Here is a 20,971-nt window from a genome sequence, read left to right on the forward strand (position 1 = left end):
CTCTATTTTCTTGATATTTACAACTGTGAATGTTGTGTCTGAATTCTCTTGATTTCTTGTTGAAAAGAACTACATTGCTACAGCCAGTACATACAGATAGATAACTAATTACTCAACACAGAGGGGGATGTGATCATCACTGCAATGTGCAAGTGAATGTTACCCATTGTCCACTTTTCCCAAACTACATAGTGTTATATGGTATATGACCCAATCAGTAGAGGCAAAGCTCCAGAAATACCGCATAGACATCAGGCACCCATTAAACTAATCAACCTATAGTCCTTTGTCAGTAATTTCCAAACCTGGTTGTGCATCCAAATCACTTGGTAACATTAAAAAAACAAAAAAACATACACACATTTGCTTCCAATCCTACTGAATCAGAATATTTTGGGTTCGCTCAGGAACAGATTTAGAAGTTTTTCAGGGTCCAAGGTTTATATAATTTGAGGTCTCTCTTTGAGAAAAGGAATGTAAAAGCGTCTTGCTTTTATAGATTTTACAAAGATGTATTACCACGTAAACACATTCTTAGGACCCAAGCCCTTATAATTTAAAGGTTCATCTAAATAATGGAGCCTGAAGCTTAATTTTCATTATCTTCAGGGTAAATTACCTGTGGGTTAGGATTCAGGAATATATCTCTGTGTGTATGTGTGTGCACATGAGCATGTAAGCTTTTGTGGCTTTTTTTTTTTTTTTTTTTTTTTTCCTGAGACACAGTCTCACTCTGTCTCCAGGCTGGAGTGCAGTGGCCTGATCTCTGCTCACTGCAAACTCCGCCTCCCGGGCTCAAGCCATTCTCCTGCCTCAGCCTCCTGAGTAGCTGGGACTACAGGCACGCGCCACTATGCCCAGCTAATTTTTGTATTTTTAGTAGAGATGGGGTTTCGCCATGTTGGCCAGGATGGTCTTGGTCTCCTGACCCTGTGATCCACCCACTTCTGCATCCCAAAGTGCTGGGATTACAGGTGAGAGTCACTATGCCCGGCGCTTGTGTGGATGTTTTAGGTGAGTGGATACAAAACTAGATGTTTCCCTTCTGTAGCATCTGTACTGTTTACTCTATGTACCTCAATATTTTTTCTTTTAGTATCTTTCCTTTTTCTCTCTTATTACTTCCTCTTGTGCTATTTTTCCACCTCCTTTTTAAAAAAAAATTTTTCCCTCTTATTTCTATTGATCTTTAGTCCTCACAATGATTCCTACAAGCCCCATTTCTGTATATGGGGATTGAAATAATTGCTGGACATTTGAGAGATAGAGATATTAAATTGCAAACTGGCAGTAGGGGGGGCAGTTGATACACAACTGGGTTTTAAGCTGTAGCCCTCTGAGACCACTCATTCCATTTGTGAAAAGTGATTCTACTTCTTATTATGAGCCGAAATATGCATTCATTCACCCATGCATTGATTTATTCATTCTATAAATATTTGTTGGATGTCCACTCTGCACCAGGAATGTGCTAGGCTCTGAGAATACAGCAATGAACAAGGTAATTTTTCTCTACCCCTGAGGAACTTAGAATTTAGTGGAGAAGACAGATATTAAACAAACAATTATGCAAGTAATAATGTATAGTTATTTATTACAGTTAAAGGAAGGAAGAGAAATATGGGTTACGAGGGCATTAAAGAGGAGACCTAGTCTAAGTAGCCAATTCTCATGAAGGGACATGTGTTAGTTGGAGTTCTCCAGAGAAATAGAACCAATAGGGTGTGTGTGTGTGTGTGTGTGTGTGTGTGTGTGTGTTGGGGTGTGGGGGTGTGGTATTTTTTTATAGAAATTGTCTCACACAATTATGGAAGCTGAGAAGTCCCTTGGCCTGCTGTCTACAAGCTGAGAACCAGGAAAGCCAGTGGAATACGTCAAAGTCCAAAGGCCCTAGAACCAAGAGTACCAGTGTTGGAGGGCAGGAGAAGATGGGTGTCCCAGCTTAGAAAGAGAGTGAATTCACTCTGTTTGTTCTACACAGGCCCTCAGTGGGTTGGATCATGACCACCCACATTGGTGAAGGCAATCCTCTTAGTCTACCAATTAAATACTAATCTCTTCAGAAATACTCTCACAGACACACTGAGAAATAATGCTTTATCAGGGTGATAGAAATCTTCTGGAGTTAAACAATGGTGATAGCTGTACAATCACATACATTTTTAAAGGGTGGATTTTATGGAATGTGAGTCTTATCTAAATAAAATTTTTAAGAAAGAGCCTTAACACAGAGATAAACATAAGCATGTTTATTGTCAACCTTTATAGTGTCATGTCAAATAGGTCTGACATAAGCTTAAATAAATATATACTTTAAAAATTATAAAATATTTTAAGTTATAATTTAAAATTCTCAATAAAACTCAAACACAAACCACATTGGTATTTCACACAGCTAATTTCTAATGGAGTTTACATAAATATTTACAACACTTAAACAATTTCAAAGAAAATAACAATTTATTCCATGCATAGCCTGATCACAGTAGTTGTTCTCGCTTATTTCCCAGAGTTTTTCTGCCCCTTTAAAAGAACCTCTGCTGTTCTGATCCTTATCACATCTCTGTTTTGACTGTTGGCTTTGTCATTGCCAGTGTTCAGCCAGAACTTCTCTGAAACTTTTTTTTTCAACACATGCTAAGCTAATGGAAGTGTAGGAGAGTTTTGATTCTCACACTCCGCAAGGCTAGAGCAGCTTTGGCAATTACTGACTGAGAATTTCTCATTGCCAGTAATCAACTGAAAACTGGAGATTCCTTTGGAATTGTTAAATCTGCTTATAAATAAACATAAATGCTTGCTCACACAGGCATTCCTCTCTTCCAGAGCACCCTAACATACAGAAGAAAACAAATAGAGAATAACTATTAGACATCTTCATTCGTTAAAAATCTACCAGATGACTCTTTTACATGGTGAGTTTCTATCGTGAATTTAAAATCGTCCATAATGTACAAGAATTATGTTTACATATCACATCTGACAAACATCTTTGTAGGAATGCAAAGCACATCCATCTTTCTGCATTCTTTTCCAACAAAGACATTCATAAAATTATACCTTCGTGTGTTTGCACTTATGCTTTTATTAGTTCCAAACATTTGGCCTCGTGGAAGTTTTTCATCATGGAAATCCCTTATTTCTGAAAAAATACCTGACAATATACAAACCTTCCATTCAGTTTTTACTCTCCAATTCTACCATGTTTTCAAAAAACAACTGTAGTAAAAACATTCAGAACTTTATTCTGGTTAACATCATGCCTTGCTAGGGGACAATAGTTTCCCTTTTTGAAATAAATTTATAACAAATGTAACATAATTTATTAATAAACAACGAGGGGGTAATCTAGAATAAGTAACTTTTACCAGATCATAGTTTACAACATTTACAAGTTTTTTAAGTCCCTACAACACTTGTATTGAATGAAGAATTATGGAAGATTATAATATATTCAATGCAAGTAAAAAGATCACAATCTTTAAGAACTCTTTAAGAAACACTGAATCCCATAGGGATGAAAGTGATTAAACTGTACATAGCAACCCTCACACAGAGTGTTCAGTAGGATTTGCACCATTAACAACCCTCCATGCATTTGCCTGTGGGCATTCAACATCTGTTATTTTTTTAAGTTATAATATTTTAAGCCATTTTTTCCTCTAAACTCTTGATAATTATTATTCATTCTTGTGATAGCAACTGTGTAATCAGCTGTCGAAACACTGTGAAGGGCAAAAGAAAGAAAGCCACAAAATATTGTGTTTCTGTGCCAAGATTTTATAGCGAGCAAGGGAGAGTTAGAAAAGGAATTCTGAGATTTCAGAGTCTTGGTCTCTTCACCTTTTCTTGGAAGAAAATATCCTTTCCCTTCATTAGCCAACACTCTCTTAATCCTGAGAATAGGAAAGAGAACACTGAGTCTTTTCAGTTGAAGGCTGACCTGGCCCGCTGGACTTTGATCTGTTGAAGTGGTGGTGGGTGTTGCGGTTTCAGCCATAAAGACATCTGGCATAGTAGGCAAGAAGGGCCAGACACCCGAGGAGAGTTATCTGTCTCTGTTAACTTCAATGTATCCCTCTAGTTCCCCAGACGCACCTGTGTTTCTGCAAATATAAACATGCAGGTCATCAGAACGCTTAATATTCTGCATACTGATCATGACAACAAAATGTACCTTCTAACACAGACTACTGTATACACTCTCACTAGGATAGACCATGTAGGAACATCGAATTCTATTCAGTTGGGACAGTGATGATGGATACATATTATACATCTGTCAAAACCTACAGAATATACAACATAGAGTGAATTCTACTGTAGCCTGTGGACATTAATGAATAATAATGTATCAATGTTGGCCTATCCAGTTGTAACACTAATATAAGATGTTAATAACAGGCGTAATTGGAGGGGTGGTGAGGAGATATGTTGGAACTCTTTGTGTTTTCTGCTCAATTTTTCTGTAAACTTAAAACCGCACACACACAAAAAAGTTATTTTAATTTTTAAAAAAGTATTCAGAGGGACTTGACCCTTCCAAATTCTCTCAAAGCAGGTCAGAGTAGTTAAGAACACAAATTTTAGAACCAGATTGCCTGAGTTTGGATCCTGGCTACAGCACTTACTAGCTTTGAGATTTCAGGCAATTTACTTAACTTCTCTCTGTCATATTTTCTTCATCTGTGTGATAAGAAATATAGCAACAGGCCAGTCCCGGTGGCTCACGCCTATAATCCCAGCACTTTGGGAGGCCAAGGCAGGTGGACCAGGAGTTCAAGACCAGCCTGGCCAACATGATGAAACCCCGTCTCTACTAAAACTACAAAAATTATCTGGGTGTGGTGGCAGGCACCTGTAATCCCAGCTACTCGGGAGGTTGAGACAGGAGAATCGCTTGAACCCAGGAGGCGGAGGTTGCAGTGAGCCAAGATCATGCAACTGCACTCCAGTCTGGGCAACAGAATGAGACTCCATCTCAAAATTAAAAAAAAAAAAAAAAAAAAAAGGAAAAAGAAAAGATAAGAAATATAGGAACAGCCCATATCTCAGAGTTCCTAGCTTAGAAAAGTTCCTAGAATATAGTAAGTGCGATGTAAGGGTCAGCTATCTTCATTACTATTACCTATCATAAATGAAATTACACAATAAAGCTAGATCTCAGTTTCTTTCCTCTCCTTCTATAAAAAAAATGAAACAACTTTCCAGAACAATACCCAGGTGATGATTTCTCCCCTGCTCCCTCCCTAAGATATTGGCAAGTTTGGAGGGTTCAAAGAGAAACAGAGCACGTAGAGAAGATACCTCTCTCATAACCATTTGTGAGTTACAAGTCTTACCTGATTCTTTTGAACTTAAAGGATGTAAGAAGGCTTTTGGTAGCTTCCATCTGATTCAAGACTTTGGCAGCTGCTGTGGAATACATGAGAACACTAGGTAAAGCACTGTCTTCCAACATGAAGAGAGAAAAATGTGTGGAATGTTCAATGGCATGCTTTGTATAAGAATGCAACTTACCTGGCAGGAACAAATTTCTTTGCTGCAAAAGAAAAGACAAACAACCATTAATTCAGACTAAATGACTTTTAAGGATATATTAAATCCAGATACAATGTGACTTAATTCATCAAGGGTTGCAAACTCGATGCTTCAGGGCCTCTGTAATAATCAGAGCACAAGCATGGCTCGGTGGCATCTAGGGTAAAATGCAAAGTGCACAGCCATCCAAAGGGCATAGCAGCTTCCTAATGCCAGCAAATAGCTACGGGGTCATCTTGCCTGATTCAGCTCCCAATTTTTCATGAGAAGTCCAAAGTCTGAATTTAAACGTGAGATTTCCTTTTTGTAAATATCAGAACTTAACTCAAAAATGTTTTAAGTACTCTTAAACATGTAAGCCAAACAAACCATGAGTGTAGTCAGATGTGCTTGCATATTCTTTATGAGATACTCCCAAATTTAAGCCTGCACTCCAAATAAATCTCCTTAGGAAGAATTTTATCCATTTTCCTGAGAGTGCTCATCATGGCAGTCTCATTGCACAATTGCTGGAGGCATCGTATAATTCAGCATGAGTAGCACCCCCTGGAGTTGTACAATATTAGGCACAACTAACATTTTTATTTCCTAAAACTCTTCCCACACTAAGTTGTACTACTAACTCTTTTCTTACGACTTCTGCTTAATTATACTGCATTTATTAGTGTTTATCCAGATTCTAATTATTGTTTAAATTAGTAAGCAAGACCATGACTTACCAGTGAGAAAGAAATGTGTTTTCAAAAACATTTTTGAAGAACATTCATAAACTTCCTCACCTTTCCGAAACCATTTCCGAAGCCAGAGGAGAAATGGAGCTAATGTCAGGAGGGAGAGTCCAGCAGCAGAAAGTCCAGCTACCAAGGGAGTGTTGGACTCAGTGGGAGCTAAGGAAACAAGAGAGGAAGAAATGTCATGAGGAGGAACTGACATTAAAGTCTCTCTGTCCTGTCCCGTTGGCCTTTTTTCTGTACATTCATTACTAGGAGCAGAAGAACTATCTAGTTTAATACAAGAAGCAGAGATGTGGCATTAAAGGCCTTTGAGATCTGCTCCAAGCCACCTTTGAAGCTATTTCTACCATTGGCAGGCAGAACTCTAACTTGCCAAGCTCACCACAATACCACACCACACCTTGGTTAGTAAACACTGCACTTGCTTGCTCTCTTGCTCTCACTCCCTCTTATTTTCCATTTCCCCCTTTCTCCTCTCCTCTCTCTGTCTCCTTTCTCCAGTTGTCAGAATTCTACCTATTTCATCAACATGCAACTTCTGTTTTTTCTCTATCCCCATACAACTTAATATTCACAACTTGTCAACCTGGGCGACCTTTCTGGTTTGGATATAATGGATAGTTGATTACTGTAACAAGATAGCTCCCCCTTTTTCTCTTTAATCCCCAGACAACCACCATCAATCAGTGCATCACCTTCACAGGTAGGCAGCATCCCAGACCAGTGTCCTGTGGCACCACATGTCATTGCTGCAGAGCCATTGAGCCTCCATCCTTCAGGACATGCAAAGTTGCACACAGTGCCGAACACGGGCTCCCCACTGCAGCTCATGTTGATCTTTTCCAGAACTGCTAGGCTTGAACATTTTACCACTGCAAATATTAGGTACACAGGTAGAGTTTCAGAAAAATCTACTGGAAAATTTCTAAAACTTGCTTAAAAGTCAAAAATAAATGTAACGTATAAGCACTACTTAGTTTTCAGCGTTTAGGAAATTAGGATCAAACCCCCTTGGGGCAATCCAGGTTCAGAAACTTAGGAAGTATTTGACCTGTACCCTAAAAAAGTCTGCACTCAATTCTACCTTGGCAGGAAGGAACCTCTTCTGTCCATTGTCCCTGAGATGTGCACTCAAGTTGAGTTGATCCGTGTAATTCAAATCCTTCCTCACAGCTGAAGGCACAAGAGGACTTGTAGGTGAATTCTCCAATAGGAGAATGAGCACACCTCACCAAGCCCCTCTGGGGCTGGTGGACAGCATCACATGTCACAGCTGGAACACATGAGAGAGCACTTCAGAAATTTGTTTGCATCTCCAGCAATACATTTCCCAAGGTAACCAAGTTCCTAAGCTCTTGAATAGTTTTTTATCTTAAAATAAAATAAAAACAAAGACTATACCTTCACATGTGGGCTTCTCATTGTCCCACTCCCCTGTGGGGCCACATTGGAGCCTTTTGGATCCCTTCAACACAAATCCCTGCTCACAGGAAAACTCACAGCTGGACCCATTACGGAAACTGCCAGAAGGGCTAGGAAGACAATTCATGTAGCCGCGCTCGGGGTTGGACAAGGCTGTGCACTGGAAAGCTGAGACATCAAAATGATGGTCAGAAAATATTGCAGTGGAACTAGAGAGTACTTGGCATTTGTTGAGTGCATCCAGTTCATTCAAGCAACACTTGGAGAACTGAAGATTCTTTATAATTCCCTGGACAAGTGGGAAGATGGCTGTTTTCTTTGAATTTCAGCCCCCTCACTGATCATGGCACTAATTAAAAGACTAATTAACCAGAACATTAGTTCCTGAGCACTGTTCTTCTAACATACAAAATAAATTATGGTCAAGGCAAAGATTTCACACAGTCCGAGGACAACATATGGGTCGTGGATGTTTATAGTTGGTGCCAAAAAGGAAGAGAAGAAAGCACCCCTATAAAATTTGTCTGTTTTGCAGTTTGGTTTTTGTGTTATAATGTTTTGCTACTGGAAATCATTCTGTGCTGGCTTTGGCTAGGAGAAGGCCAGTGCCTGATAGTAAAAACTGCTCGTTTTCAATATCCTTGCTCTCACTTAAAAGTGAATTAAAGTTTACTGCTTACATATGTATCAATACTATCTCTGTAGCTGACCCTATACTTGAAACAGTCTCCTCACTGCTAATTATGAGCCATTTCAGAAGACAGATGTGATGAGAGTTTTATATTCAAATCATGTTCTCATTATTCCGCTTTCTGAATTTTCTAATAAGATTCCTTTAGATTAAGAATTCTGTCTATTCCATGCTAATGTCTATAAAGTTATATTAGCACATCACGGTAAAAATAAGCCAGCAAAAGGTTCATTCTTAACACATATGATCCTTTCCCTGGCCAAACATTAGTTCTTTTAAATGAATCTCAAAGATATGAGTGTTGCTCATCAAATCTGATTTCTATAGTTAAAGTGGGTATTGGTTTTTTTTTCACTGTCCAAGTTTGAAGATGGTTGTTCTTTAAGAAAGTATAAATCAAAGGATCTTAAGCTTACCTTCGCAAACTGGGACTTGCTGTGTCCACTGCCCTTGAGTGGTGCATTCAACCTGGGCTGCTCCCTGCAACATGAAGCCTTCTTCACAGGTGAAGTTGCAGGATGATTTGAAGGTGAACTCTCCAGCAGGGGAATGGCTGCACCTCACAGAGCCATTCTGAGGCTGGCGGATGGCCCTGCATGTCACGGCTGTAACAAATATACCCATTGATATTAGCAGGGCCTAGAATTAGCTTGCCCATTTCCAGTATGGGTTTAGGAAAAGAATGTTAACAGTAAGTCTCCATGTGGAGCAACTCTACCTTTACACGTTGGCTTCTCATTGTCCCAATTCCCAGATGAGGTACACTGAAGGCTCTGGGCTCCCATTAGTTCAAATCCTTCTTCACAGTCAAATGTACAGGTTGTGTTCCATGGGAAACTTCCAGGGTTTTGGAAACATTCCACAAACCCATTGGCTGGATTTGTCACAGCATCACACTCAACCACTGGGGATTTGAAAGAGCACCATGAATTTTACAGAAGAGTGATCTTTTCACTTCCTATTGAGCTGGGTGCATAACAGAGTGAGGAAGCTGCCTTCAAAGGGTAGATCCCAAAGTCCTGTAGATCCCAAAGTCCTATATCAATTCTTAGGGACATGCACAGCCAGAATAAAAGCTTTTATTCTTTTTCATGGATATTCTGTCTTGCCTGATTTTCACTTTGCCTATGCTGAGTGGTCTCTAATCTATGTTATCATTTACGTGAGGTAAAAAATTTTTTTAAAAAAGATTCCAGATTAGGAGTTATGACCAGTACTGACATACATAGGCTATTCATTTATTTTAGCCCATCAGAACATGAAGAACTGTTTTTTTTTTTTTTTTTTTTTTTTTTTCTTTTGGCCTCTGGTTCAGAAAGATAAAATTAAGAAAGAAAAAGAGATACTAAGACTGCTTGACTATCATGGTCTTAAGTTAGTCCCATGGCATGGAAAAGTTAAACAGGGAAAGAAGATGAGAAAGCCACTGAGATTTCTAGAGCTTTACTGTTTTGTGATCTCCCTTACAAATCACCAGAGCCTCGGAAATACCCATTTCAAGCAGAGAATAAAAAAACCTCTTTCAACCCTGGCAGGTACTGGGTTGGCAATATACATTGGCTGAGAGAACAAGTTGTATTAAAAACAAAAACGAAAAAAAACTTTCCCTGAAGTTTTGAAAATGTTGTAAGTTGGATTAAAAAACAGAAGCAATGAGGGATGAGTTAGAGAATGTTCTGTGCATTCTGAGAGGGATTTACCCTTGCAGGCTGGAATAGGAGCACTCCATTCTCCAGAGGACATACACTGCGTGGTCTCCACGCTGCTTGGCAGGTAGCCCCTATCACAGCTGACAGAGCAGGAAGAACTGTAGCTGAAGTTTCCCAGTGGGTGACTGCAAACTAGGCTTCCATGCTCAGGGGATTCCAGGGCTGTACAGTTCACAACTGAAAAAGAAACCCAAATCAGTTCTGCTCATCTCTCACCTTTAACAGAGAAGAACACTGGAAACACTGGAAAAAAACTACAGTTTTTTTTTTTGTTGTTTTGTTTTTTAGTTTAAAAATTTATAAAATTTCCAATGGAATATGTAAAATTGACTGTAATTGTACCCCTTTTCTTTTATTCAAGAAAACATTGATCTATAACAACAACAACAAAAAAGCAGTGACGACCACCATAAAGAAGAAATATTGAGTGATATGGGGAGAGTAGTGTAACTGTGTTTACCTCAGAACTGTTCAAATTATATGAACAAACACGCAAACTTACAACAAATTTCTTGTTACTTTTCTCACAACTACTAAAAATACTACGATAAGCTTCCACCCGGGGTGAGAACCATCCGCAAAGCTATATTTCAAATTTAAGTACTAGAATACATCACAAATTTTAAAACTCCAATGCTGCACTGTCTAATGTAGTAGCAACCATCTATGTGTGGCTACTCAAATTTAAACTTGAATTCGTTGAAATCAAATGATATTTAAAATTCAGTTCCTCAGTGTCACCAGCCACATTTCAAGTACTTAATAACCACATGTGGCTCGTAGCTACACACTGGACAGCACAGCTATGGAACATTTCCATGATCACAAAAAGCTCTACTGCACAACGCCATGCTAAGGAATTTTGGAGAGAAGCTAATCTAACTCTCTTAATTTACAAATTTAGGAACTGAGACCTCATTTCATTCAATCGACTTGCTCCATGCTACACAGCTAGTCATTACAGAGCCAGGGCATGAACCAAGATACCCTGGACTCTGTAACTCACTCATTTCTACTGCAACGTCTTGTTACCACCTAGATGATGTGAGCACCTGTTCCTTGCAGGGACACAGAACTACAGTTTATTGAATGTATCCTGTGAGCCAGGCACTATGTAACCATGAGCCTATAAAGTTCACATTATTATCCTCATTTTACAATGAGAAAACTGTGACCTAGAGATTTAAACTATCTTGTCAAGGTTCCATAATAAACAACTGGTGAATCTAGGACTCAAACCCAGAAGGGTCTGACTTCATAGTCTCAACTCACGATCACCATATGACACCATCTGCACCAGGGAAGGGAAGGCATGCAGACCTGACTCTAATGCCAGCTAGGACATCAGATCGTGCTACCATCTCAAGTGAAGAAAGAGGTGAGAACCAGACTTACTTTGCTCACACTCGAGTCCACTGAAGCCAGGGTCACACTTGCAAGTGTAATTATTGATGGTCTCTACACATTCACCGTGGCCACTGCAGGATGTATTGGTACAGGCAGCTGCAGAAAACACAAAGCATGATGAGGAGGACTATTGCTGTGCTTATACTGAGTGCCTTTGATTTTAGAATCAACAGTGTGCAACGGAGACATCAGCAGTGCTACAGAGTGCCATAGACTTTAACTGAAGTGTTTTACGAAGTTCCAAATCTGAGCTTCAGGCCCACCTATCTTAAACCTTGATGCTAATGTATAGCTGTGGCTGGCACCTACCATAGAAAAGTTACTTCTTCACAAACTCTGGAGACAGTTCCCCTACCACAATAAACAAGCAATTAAAATATGTATTGTGTGTGTGCAATGTAAAGAACTACATATTTGCCTACAGTATTTAGATACATTTTATATATACACACACACATATGTGTATGTGTATATATATGTGTGTGTATATACATACATACATACATATATACACATACCCACATTTTCTTGCCCACATTCACACAAAACAGCAAAAGAGAGAAACTTTAGCAGTTAAACAGAATCTTTTAGAACATAAAATGACCACAATAGAGAGCAATTTTTGCATGCCGTAAATTTGCCAGGATGCCCACACACTGAAACTACCGCCCACTGCAGCCGCAAACTCCCTACCTGTGTAGCACAGGGCAAGCTTCTTCTTGCTGCACCGCTCGTCATTCCACATGCCCACATCTTTGTCTCTCTTGATGTAGATCTCCACGCAGTCCTCATCTTTTTGCCTATTGTTGGGTTCACCTGGAGCCCAGTTCTTGGCTTCTTCCGTCAGAGGTTTCTGGGTTCCTACCCAGACCCACACATTGTTGACTTTTCTGATTCCAATCCAGTAATAACTTGGTGAATAGCTCAATATGGAGTTTAGGTACTCAATCTCTTCTTTGTTTTGAATTGCAACCAGATGCGTGTACCTTTGCTGGCAATAAGCACTGGCCTCATCATAAGTCATAGCTTCTGTGGAGGTGTTGTAAGAGACCAGGCTCCACTCTCTTTAATGAGAAGCACTAGTGGGAGAAAAAGAAAAGACATGGTAGAGTTTGGTGCTGTTGTGGTTTAACTCTGATAACTGTGCTTTTTATTGTCTTATTTTTGGCAATGTTTGTGACATGGCCCAGACTTTTCTCATCTTTACAAAAGTAAAAGGTACGTATGAAGAAACAGTGACTTATCGTTTATCTCTTTTGTGACTGGCCACCCACGAGGTGCTTTACCTGCACTCACTCACAACATTATAGTAAACCCATTTTGTAGTAGAATAATAATCAGAATAACTAAGCTTTATGGAGCACTTAGTAGGCACCAAGTAGCACTGTATGAGGTACTTTCCATGAACCATGCTATTGAATCCTCACAACGCATCTGGGAAATAGGTCATTTATGATCCACACTTTACACTTAAGGAAAGGGAGACACTAAGAGGTAAAGTAAATGGCCCAAAGCCTGGGGAAGAACACATTGCAGGTAGAGGTCAAGGATGCTGCCAGATACCCTGCACAGGACGGCCCCAGACAAGCAAGGATATTTCAGTCTGAAACATCTATAGTGCGAGAATGAGAAATCCTGGTCTAATGACACTGACTTACCCAAAGTGAGAGCCGAGAGAAACTGTGAAGCAATCATGACTTCAAGAGTTCTTTTCACCCAAAGGTTTAGGCTTGAAATACTTTACTGGGGAGATAAAACACAAAATGAATTAGAGAAGGAAATCCTGAGTAGCCAGTTACATTATTCTACCATGATGTTTAAGGCAGCATCCTAAGATTTTGGGTAAAGGATTCTAGTGCCATAATCTTTATTTCAGAGTTTAATCAAATAAATAAACAAATTTTAAGATTTTCATCATTTAGGTCAAAGAGAAAAGACAGGTTTTAGCTACAATTCAATAAGAGCTTGTACAGATGTGGTTTTTACTAGAAGGCTTTTTGCATATCTGTGTTTCATGGCCCAAGGCTGCCCTTATAAAGCGTTCTGCACTTACTCTTTTGGGAAGCAGTTGTTCAAACTCAGGATCTCTCAGATGGGTATCACTGCTGCCTCTGTCTCAGGTCAGTATAGTAGTTTTGATGTGAAGTCAGCCAAGAACAGCTGAACACTACTGCGGCTGAGGCCCTTTTATAGGAGGGATTGCTTCCTGTGAATAATAGGAGGATATTGTCCACATCCAGTAAAGAGGAAATCCCCAATGGCATCCAAAAAGTTTCCCGGGAATATCCACGATGCTTAAAATTACAATGATGTCAGAAACTCTGTCTCTTGAAGCTACTTCATCTTTGTCCATGCCTTTATATTATATATGCAATTTTATTAATATGACACAAATGCATGATTTTTAATTCTGATAACGTAAAGTCTATGTCTTTAAAAAGTTGTAAAACTTTGCGTGTTAGTAGTATCTCTCATGTAGTTGTGGTAGAATTTCAGAAACATAAGGAAACCAAGAATAGGTTTGTCATCCATAGTCTACTACCTTCAATTTCTCATTCATGGCTGTTGATAACCAATCACTACTCATTTTTTCTTCCTTTTTCACCTGCCAATTCAACATATTTAACATGCACTGTCTCACAGAGGAATGACTCACGAGGTAGATATTAATCTTCAGATTTTGCATAGCAGTTATGCCTAAATTAAAATATTATCTAAAAATAATATCTACCACTCAAATGATTAAAATGATGTCTTATTTTTTAAAAATAAGAAAAATGGGAAATAGATATTTACATATGGGAAAGTTTCATGGTTTGTTCAGTGTAAAAAAATAAAAAGGAGGCTGGCGTGGTGGCTCATGCCTTTTATCCCAGCACTTTGGGAGGCCGAGGTGGGCAGATCACCTGAGGCCAGGAGCTCAAGACCAGACTGACCAACATGGAGAAACACTGTCTCTACTAAAAATACAAAATTAGCTGGGCATGGTGGTGCATGCCTGTAATCCCAGCTACTCAGAAGGCTGAGGCGGGAGAATTGCTTGAACCTGGGAGGCAGAGGTTGCAGTGAGCCAAGATCACGCCATTGCACTCCAGCCTGGGAAACAAGAGTGAAACTCTGTCTTAAAAAATAATAATAAATAAAATAAAAATAAAAAGGAAAACTATATATCCATATTTAATTGCTCCAAATTTTGTTTAAATTTTTTGAAATGTTAATGTGCAAAGAATAAAAACTCTTCCACAATGTTAACAGTGACTATCTCTGGATGGAAGGATTTGGGATAATTTTTATATCCTTCATTATTATTTTCAGAATCTTGTGATTTTTTCAATTTCCCTTTTTTTCCACCTTTATCGTAACAAGAATACAGTTTAAAGAAACTTGTCTCTAGGCCAGGTATGGTGTCTCATGCCTGTAATCTCAGCACTTTGGGAGGCTGAGGTGGGTGGATCACCTGAGGTCAGGAGTTCCAGACCAGCCTGACCAATATGGTGAAATGCTGTGTCTACTAAAAATACAAAAATTAGCTGGGTTGTAGTGGCGCATGCCTGTAATCCCAGCTACTGGGGAGCCTAAAGCAAGAGAATCACTTGAACCCAGGAGGCGGAGGTTGCAGTGAGCTGAATCGCACCATTGCACTCCAGCCTGGGTGACAGAGCAAGACTCCATCTCAAAAAAAAAAAAAAAAAAAAAAAAAAAGGAAAAGAAAAGAAACTTGTTTCCAAATGCAACAGAAGGAGATGTATGTGGTATCCTATATTCCTGCTCTGCATTTTGACATTTCTTCTGGATGATTGTATATACATTCCCCATCTCTGCATCTTATCCAATCTCAATGATGGTAACAGTAAATGGGGATCATTTTAATTTCCATATTCGGTAGGTTTTCAGAGCTCAAGTCAAGCTAATATTCTATATCTACTGCTTTTTAAAATAGGAGGTCTATCTAAAAGTGTACCATCAGCAGACCTGAACGAGTAGTGGTAAAAGCCTCGTTTTTCTCTTTACTTGTTAGCACTGGTCTTTCTGTGTTCACAAAGATGTCAAGACCCAAGACAAACAAGAAAAGAGAAGAAAAATGCCAAAAAATACAACTGATTAGAAAAAATAACTTAATTAATGAATTTAATTCAACTCCTATTAAAAAGCATAGAATTTATTCCCTCCACCTTCCCACTCTCTTACAGGATCCAGATAGTGACATTATTCCAATTCTTTATCCCACTTTACTTAGCTCAGTGTGGTTGTTGCTTCAATAAATTCAGAAGAGTGATCACTCACACATGTTTATTTAGATTTTAGGGCAGAATGTCAAGCTGGGTTAATACATTATCTGTATGTATTTTATTTTTAATAAAGTATGAATACATAATCTGCTATTTTTAAAAAGCATGGTCAAATGTATAGTGTAGGCAAATCTTAAAAAACACTTTATCTTCGATATCAAAAAAGTACCTAATATTTTGCAAATAGAAATTAGTCGTAAACATCCCTAGATAACTACCTTTATTATTGTGAATTTTTCATAACTAAGTTTACAGTTTATCTCTTCCCCTGTTTAAAATTAGTTCAAAGATATCTAAAAATAGCCCCAATGGTGATGCAGTTTCTATTTTACTTACATATATATGTCCTGGACCCCCGATTGTAATCTGTAACATTTATTGAGTGCTTACTATGTGCCAGGCGATGTTCGGAGCATTTTGTATGTTCACCTATTGATTATTTAATCCTTACAACAGCCTGTGAAATAGATACTCTTATCATCCCCATTTTACAGATGAGAAAATTGAGAATCTGGGGATTTTATCTCATTCAAAAGCACAGAGCCAAGGGTTAAAACCAGGTAGTTGATATCCAGAGCCCACTCCCTTACTTGCTACTCCAAACCATGATTTCTTTTGTTGCTATGCTCCCAGATTCCTTGTTCTACCCAAGTTTCCTGTACTCTTCTTGCCTTCTTCTTCCTGAGACCTCCTTGACCATCACAACTCTCCACTGAGAGGGCTGTGTCCTGGGTTCTGAGACATGGGGGCTGGAAGGGACCCCAGGCGCAGCGAGCAGTAGGGAGAGGATGCAGTGAGAACAGATCCTGGATCCCCAGTGCGTAGGTAGAAAGTGGACAAAGGAAAAAACAAGCAAGGCAAGCGGAGCCATGCCTAGGTAAAGTTGATCCCCAAGCCACACTTTCCAAAAGTTTCTGATTCAAAAGCAAATTTTCTCTCAGGTAAAAGGGCAAAATGATTATTCTAAATTTACATTGGGAAAGCTTCAGGGAGAGAACCCAATATTGGAAGGATAAGAGAAATAAGGAGTGGAAGAGATAGGTGAGTAACAGTAACTTATATGTGGAATAGATGTAATATATATAATATATATGTAAAAAGTATATATATATATAAATATATAAAATACTGTGAAACGATAGAATCTCGAGACCTCAAATTCACTATGCCAAAGGGAAAGTTAAGCTTGGGAAATGAGTCATGCAAAAACTGCCTTCCTTTTGTTCCCAAATACTTGTAATTTCACATGCTTACTTTATCGTATATAAAATGTAGATGTACTGAGCATGAGATCAATGCATAATTTCCCTCTACTCCCTTCTTTTTACATTTAAAGTGTAGACTTACTGAGTGTTAATCAGAGCCTTGTAACAATATGAACACTTGCCTCATTGCCAACCCATCTTTCGTTTTTTTTCTTCCCCTCCTGCTTGCTCTTTCCCCTCTAAGGATGGACGTTCCCAAAACCCTCTTTGGAAAGAGCACAGGTCACAGATCCTACAGTGATTTGCGTTTCTTTTACCTGGGACAAAATAAATCCCCGATCTATTGAGATATGCTTCAGTTACTTTTTGGTTTACAATATGTACATATTTTCATATATCGTGTATATAATTTATAGGTATACAATATATATATACTTGTTTTAACCAGAGGTATGTTATTCAAAATCCACTTATCCTTACAATTACCTGCATTCTCCCACAATATTTTCTATGTCCCTGCCCCTGAGGTTGGGACTGCAAATCAGGTACACGGGTACTGGGAGCTGATGGGCTCCCTTCTGGCTGCCTGGGCTGCTGAAGAGGCCATAGACAGACCAGGCTTTTCTCTCATGGAGAGGCTCTGGGCCAGCACAGGGTGGGAGTGGGATTACAGCAGACTATAGCTTCTTCACCTGCTTTTTCCTATCAGGATCTCATAAGAGGCAATTGCTTGTTTTTTGAGGGTGGGGGCAAATCGGGGGAATTGAAGAGGAAATTGGGTGAGATTTGCATAGTTGGGCATGTTGAATATTATGAATATTATCTCCCTCTTCAAATAATCCAAAATATACCCCCCAAGAAACAGGCTGATTAGAGGTGCTTCGAGGCTCCACTGAATCTCCCAAACTCTGAAGATGTAGCTGGCTGTTACCGGACGGCCGGTTTTCAAGCCTGGCCTCACAGGGACCCTCTTGGCAATTTCCTACATGGGGGAAGCATCCGCTACATGGATGAGAATGAAAAGAGGAAAGAAGACGGTGCAAACACAGGCACACCCCAGTGTCTGCCACCAGGGCTATTTCATCTCTGAGGTGTCACCCTTCCTGGCTTTATTGTCTCTTTTCCTGGAAGTCTCTTGTCCTCTCCTCCACATCCTTTAATCAAGCATCAAAGACTTTAACCACTTTTGCTGTGTGCCCAGGCCCAATCATTCTCACTTTTATGGCAAAGGGAGTGAGAGACAGAGAGACAGCCAGAAAGAAGAGATTGGGGACCACAAATTCTAAAATACTAGAATTTTAACCACCCTGTGGACAGGAGATTTTTGGGTTTAGTGGAAGGCAGCACTGGCCACAACCACACGTGGCAAAAGCATCTATCGAGAAGTGAAGTTATGTTTGGGTCCTCAGGGCTGAATGTGACCGGGAAGCAGGGGCGGTGGTATCCTCCTGCCTTCCTGAGGCTGTCTGATCCCTTCTGGGAAGGTTTATTTTATCCCTGAGTGCTTAGTTTTCAAAGCCTTAGTTCCCTCTCTTCCATAAAAAATCTCTACTCTGCTAACATCTAAGTTACCTTGCAGTCTTAGGTAGACGGAGGAAATCGCAATAAACATTCCACCCTATTTGCAAAATACAAACATATTTCTTGCATTCCCAAAATTGTAAAAGAAAATGTTTGGGTATCACCACAGTAGAGAATGGCATTTTTTGTTTGATCAAAACCTAAAAATATTTGATGAAAATGTGTCTGGTTCTAAGTTTATTTCCCAGAAAGCCATGTTTACTCACTTGGAATTTATAGACATCTTATAATATATGAGTCGAGTAGGAGCTCCGGGCTCTATCTCACTCTTCTCTCCCACACCCAGGGGGAAGTGTAGGGTTCTCAGACTTTAGAATAAAGAAGAATCACCTGGACAACTCACCTAAAATGCACATCTTCAGGTCCCATACTCAGAGGCTCTGACTCAACAGATCTGGGTAGAGTCCAGGAATTTGGGCTTTAAATGAATATCTCAGGTGATTCTAATACAGAATGTGTAAGATGACCAGATCCTATCACACTTAGATATATTGGCCTAGGGCCATCTAACTTGGAGAAAATGTTAGTAAGATCCCATGGTTGGTGCTCAGCTATAGGTACCAGAATTTTTATCAAAATTTACTGTCATTATGACACCTCTCTTTGGAACTGGAAGGCTAGAACCCCACTTGTAAAGTGCTGGGGAAATACATGGAAAATTTAGGGTGAGTAGTGTTTTGAATTCTTACACATGGAAAGTGAATGTGTAAGAATTCTTACCAACAACAACAAAAAAAAAGAGGGAGAGAGAATAGCTGCTAAAGAATTAACACAAATACATATATATTAATTTATTATCTTTTCTCCTCTGATTCCAGAGGATGTTTTAATTCCACTAATTCTCCTTGAGCTTCCAGGATGATCTGAGACTTAAATTTTTCATGTGCTTTTTGCTTCCTATTTGGCAACACCTTATCTTGAAGTTTCCGCCTTCTGCTTGGGGACCTAAAAACTAACTAATGGGAATTTTTTCAAAATGAGCCAACTCTGGTGAATTCCCAAAGAGGAAGAAACAAGTGAGGATGGGCTGGTTAATTAAGAGAACTTTTCCTGAATGTAGCCAGACTGTTTGCCGACTGTTAACACGAGGGAAGAAATACCCCTGGATTTTAGAGGAGCCCCTTGTTTGTTTTCCTTGGCCATTTGTGCTGCTTGTTTTGTAAGTCAGAAATTTCCTGAAGGACTATTATTAGCTTTGTTCTCAGTGCTTCACGTCAGAAAAATTCTGCTCTGGCCACTTTTAAACATATAATTTGTATTTTACTGTATTAGAAAATGTAACAATTACAGACAGCTCTAAAAGGACACCAAAGGGCAAAGAAAATGGGTAACCTTTTTAACCAAATCTAAAATGGGTGATTTTGGAGAAGTAGGAGAAAAACCTGAATTTTCTAGATCTCTTTGGACCTCAACAACTGATACGTTAATTTTGTAGGTCTTTGATATTTGGAAATGATTGGATTAACCTGATAACAATGAATATTTAAACACAGTGATTTGGCCAGGAGCAGTGGCTCATGCCTGTAATCCTAGCACTTGGGGAGGTTGAGGCGGGTGGATCACCTGAGGCCAGGAGTTCGAGACCAGCCTTGCCAACATGGTGAAACCCCCATCTCTACTAAAAGTACAAAATTAGCCACACATGGTGGCGTATGCCTATAATCCCAGCAACTTGGGAGGCTGAGGCAGGAGAATCGCTTGAACCTGGGAGGCAGAGGTTGCAGTGAGCCAAGATCGCGCCATTGCACTCTAGCCTGGGCAACAAAAGCGAAATTCTGTCTTAATAAATAAACAAATAAATAAATACAGTGATTTAACACAAGAGATTTCTATTTCACACTAATGAGGTCTGTGACTGGGGCAAGCTTCTACGCCTAATTAAGTCTCAGATTTCCTGAGAACTTATTTATTTATACCAAGAGTGCTTGACTACCATCTCTGCTAGCTGTGACATGATATGACAAAAGGTATAAATATGGGAAAAGGCACTAATTTATATCAAAGCATTCTTTGTTTTTCCTTGCTGTGAAGTTTTTAGCTAATAATTCATAAGAATATACCGTATTTAGAGTGTTTACTATGGGCCTAGCACTTCACATACATTGCCTCTTACAAACTTTACAAAGTAAAGGTAGATATTAGTCTCATTTTACAGAGGACAAAACAGAGACCTGGAGAGGTTACATACTTTGCTAGTGTTTTTTCCGCTAATAAATGGTAGAGTGGAGATTCAATCTCTGTTCGTCTAAAATCCATGTCCTTTTTATTGACTCCATGCCTACTCAGATTTAAATCTCAGCAGGGAAGTAAACCTTAGTTTTTACATGAGAAAATGTTACAGCAACCTTCTTGGCTTCCTTTACCCCCACCCCAGTTTCGTGAGCTTAGTGTC

At 39.3% G+C, this 20,971-nt stretch overlaps 1 protein-coding gene across 1 annotated transcript; it reads right to left on the reverse strand.

Moving 5' to 3' along the window:
• Window positions 1-2,234: 2,234 nt before the first annotated feature.
• SELE (selectin E) lies at window positions 2,235-13,666 on the reverse strand. The gene is given in 15 exon segments (XM_005539941.4): window positions 2,235-4,106; window positions 5,343-5,415; window positions 5,521-5,542; window positions 6,321-6,428; window positions 6,971-7,147; window positions 7,360-7,548; window positions 7,677-7,865; window positions 8,805-8,993; window positions 9,107-9,292; window positions 10,089-10,274; window positions 11,493-11,600; window positions 12,198-12,552; window positions 12,555-12,583; window positions 13,163-13,247; window positions 13,558-13,666. Coding segments are annotated over 13 exon segments (1,833 nt in total). The 5' UTR covers window positions 13,200-13,247; window positions 13,558-13,666; the 3' UTR covers window positions 2,235-4,106; window positions 5,343-5,357.
• Between the last annotated feature and the right edge of the window lie 7,305 nt (window positions 13,667-20,971).

This window comes from Macaca fascicularis, chromosome 1 (assembly GCF_037993035.2).
Source record: "Macaca fascicularis isolate 582-1 chromosome 1, T2T-MFA8v1.1".
Lineage (NCBI taxonomy): Eukaryota > Metazoa > Chordata > Mammalia > Primates > Cercopithecidae > Macaca > Macaca fascicularis.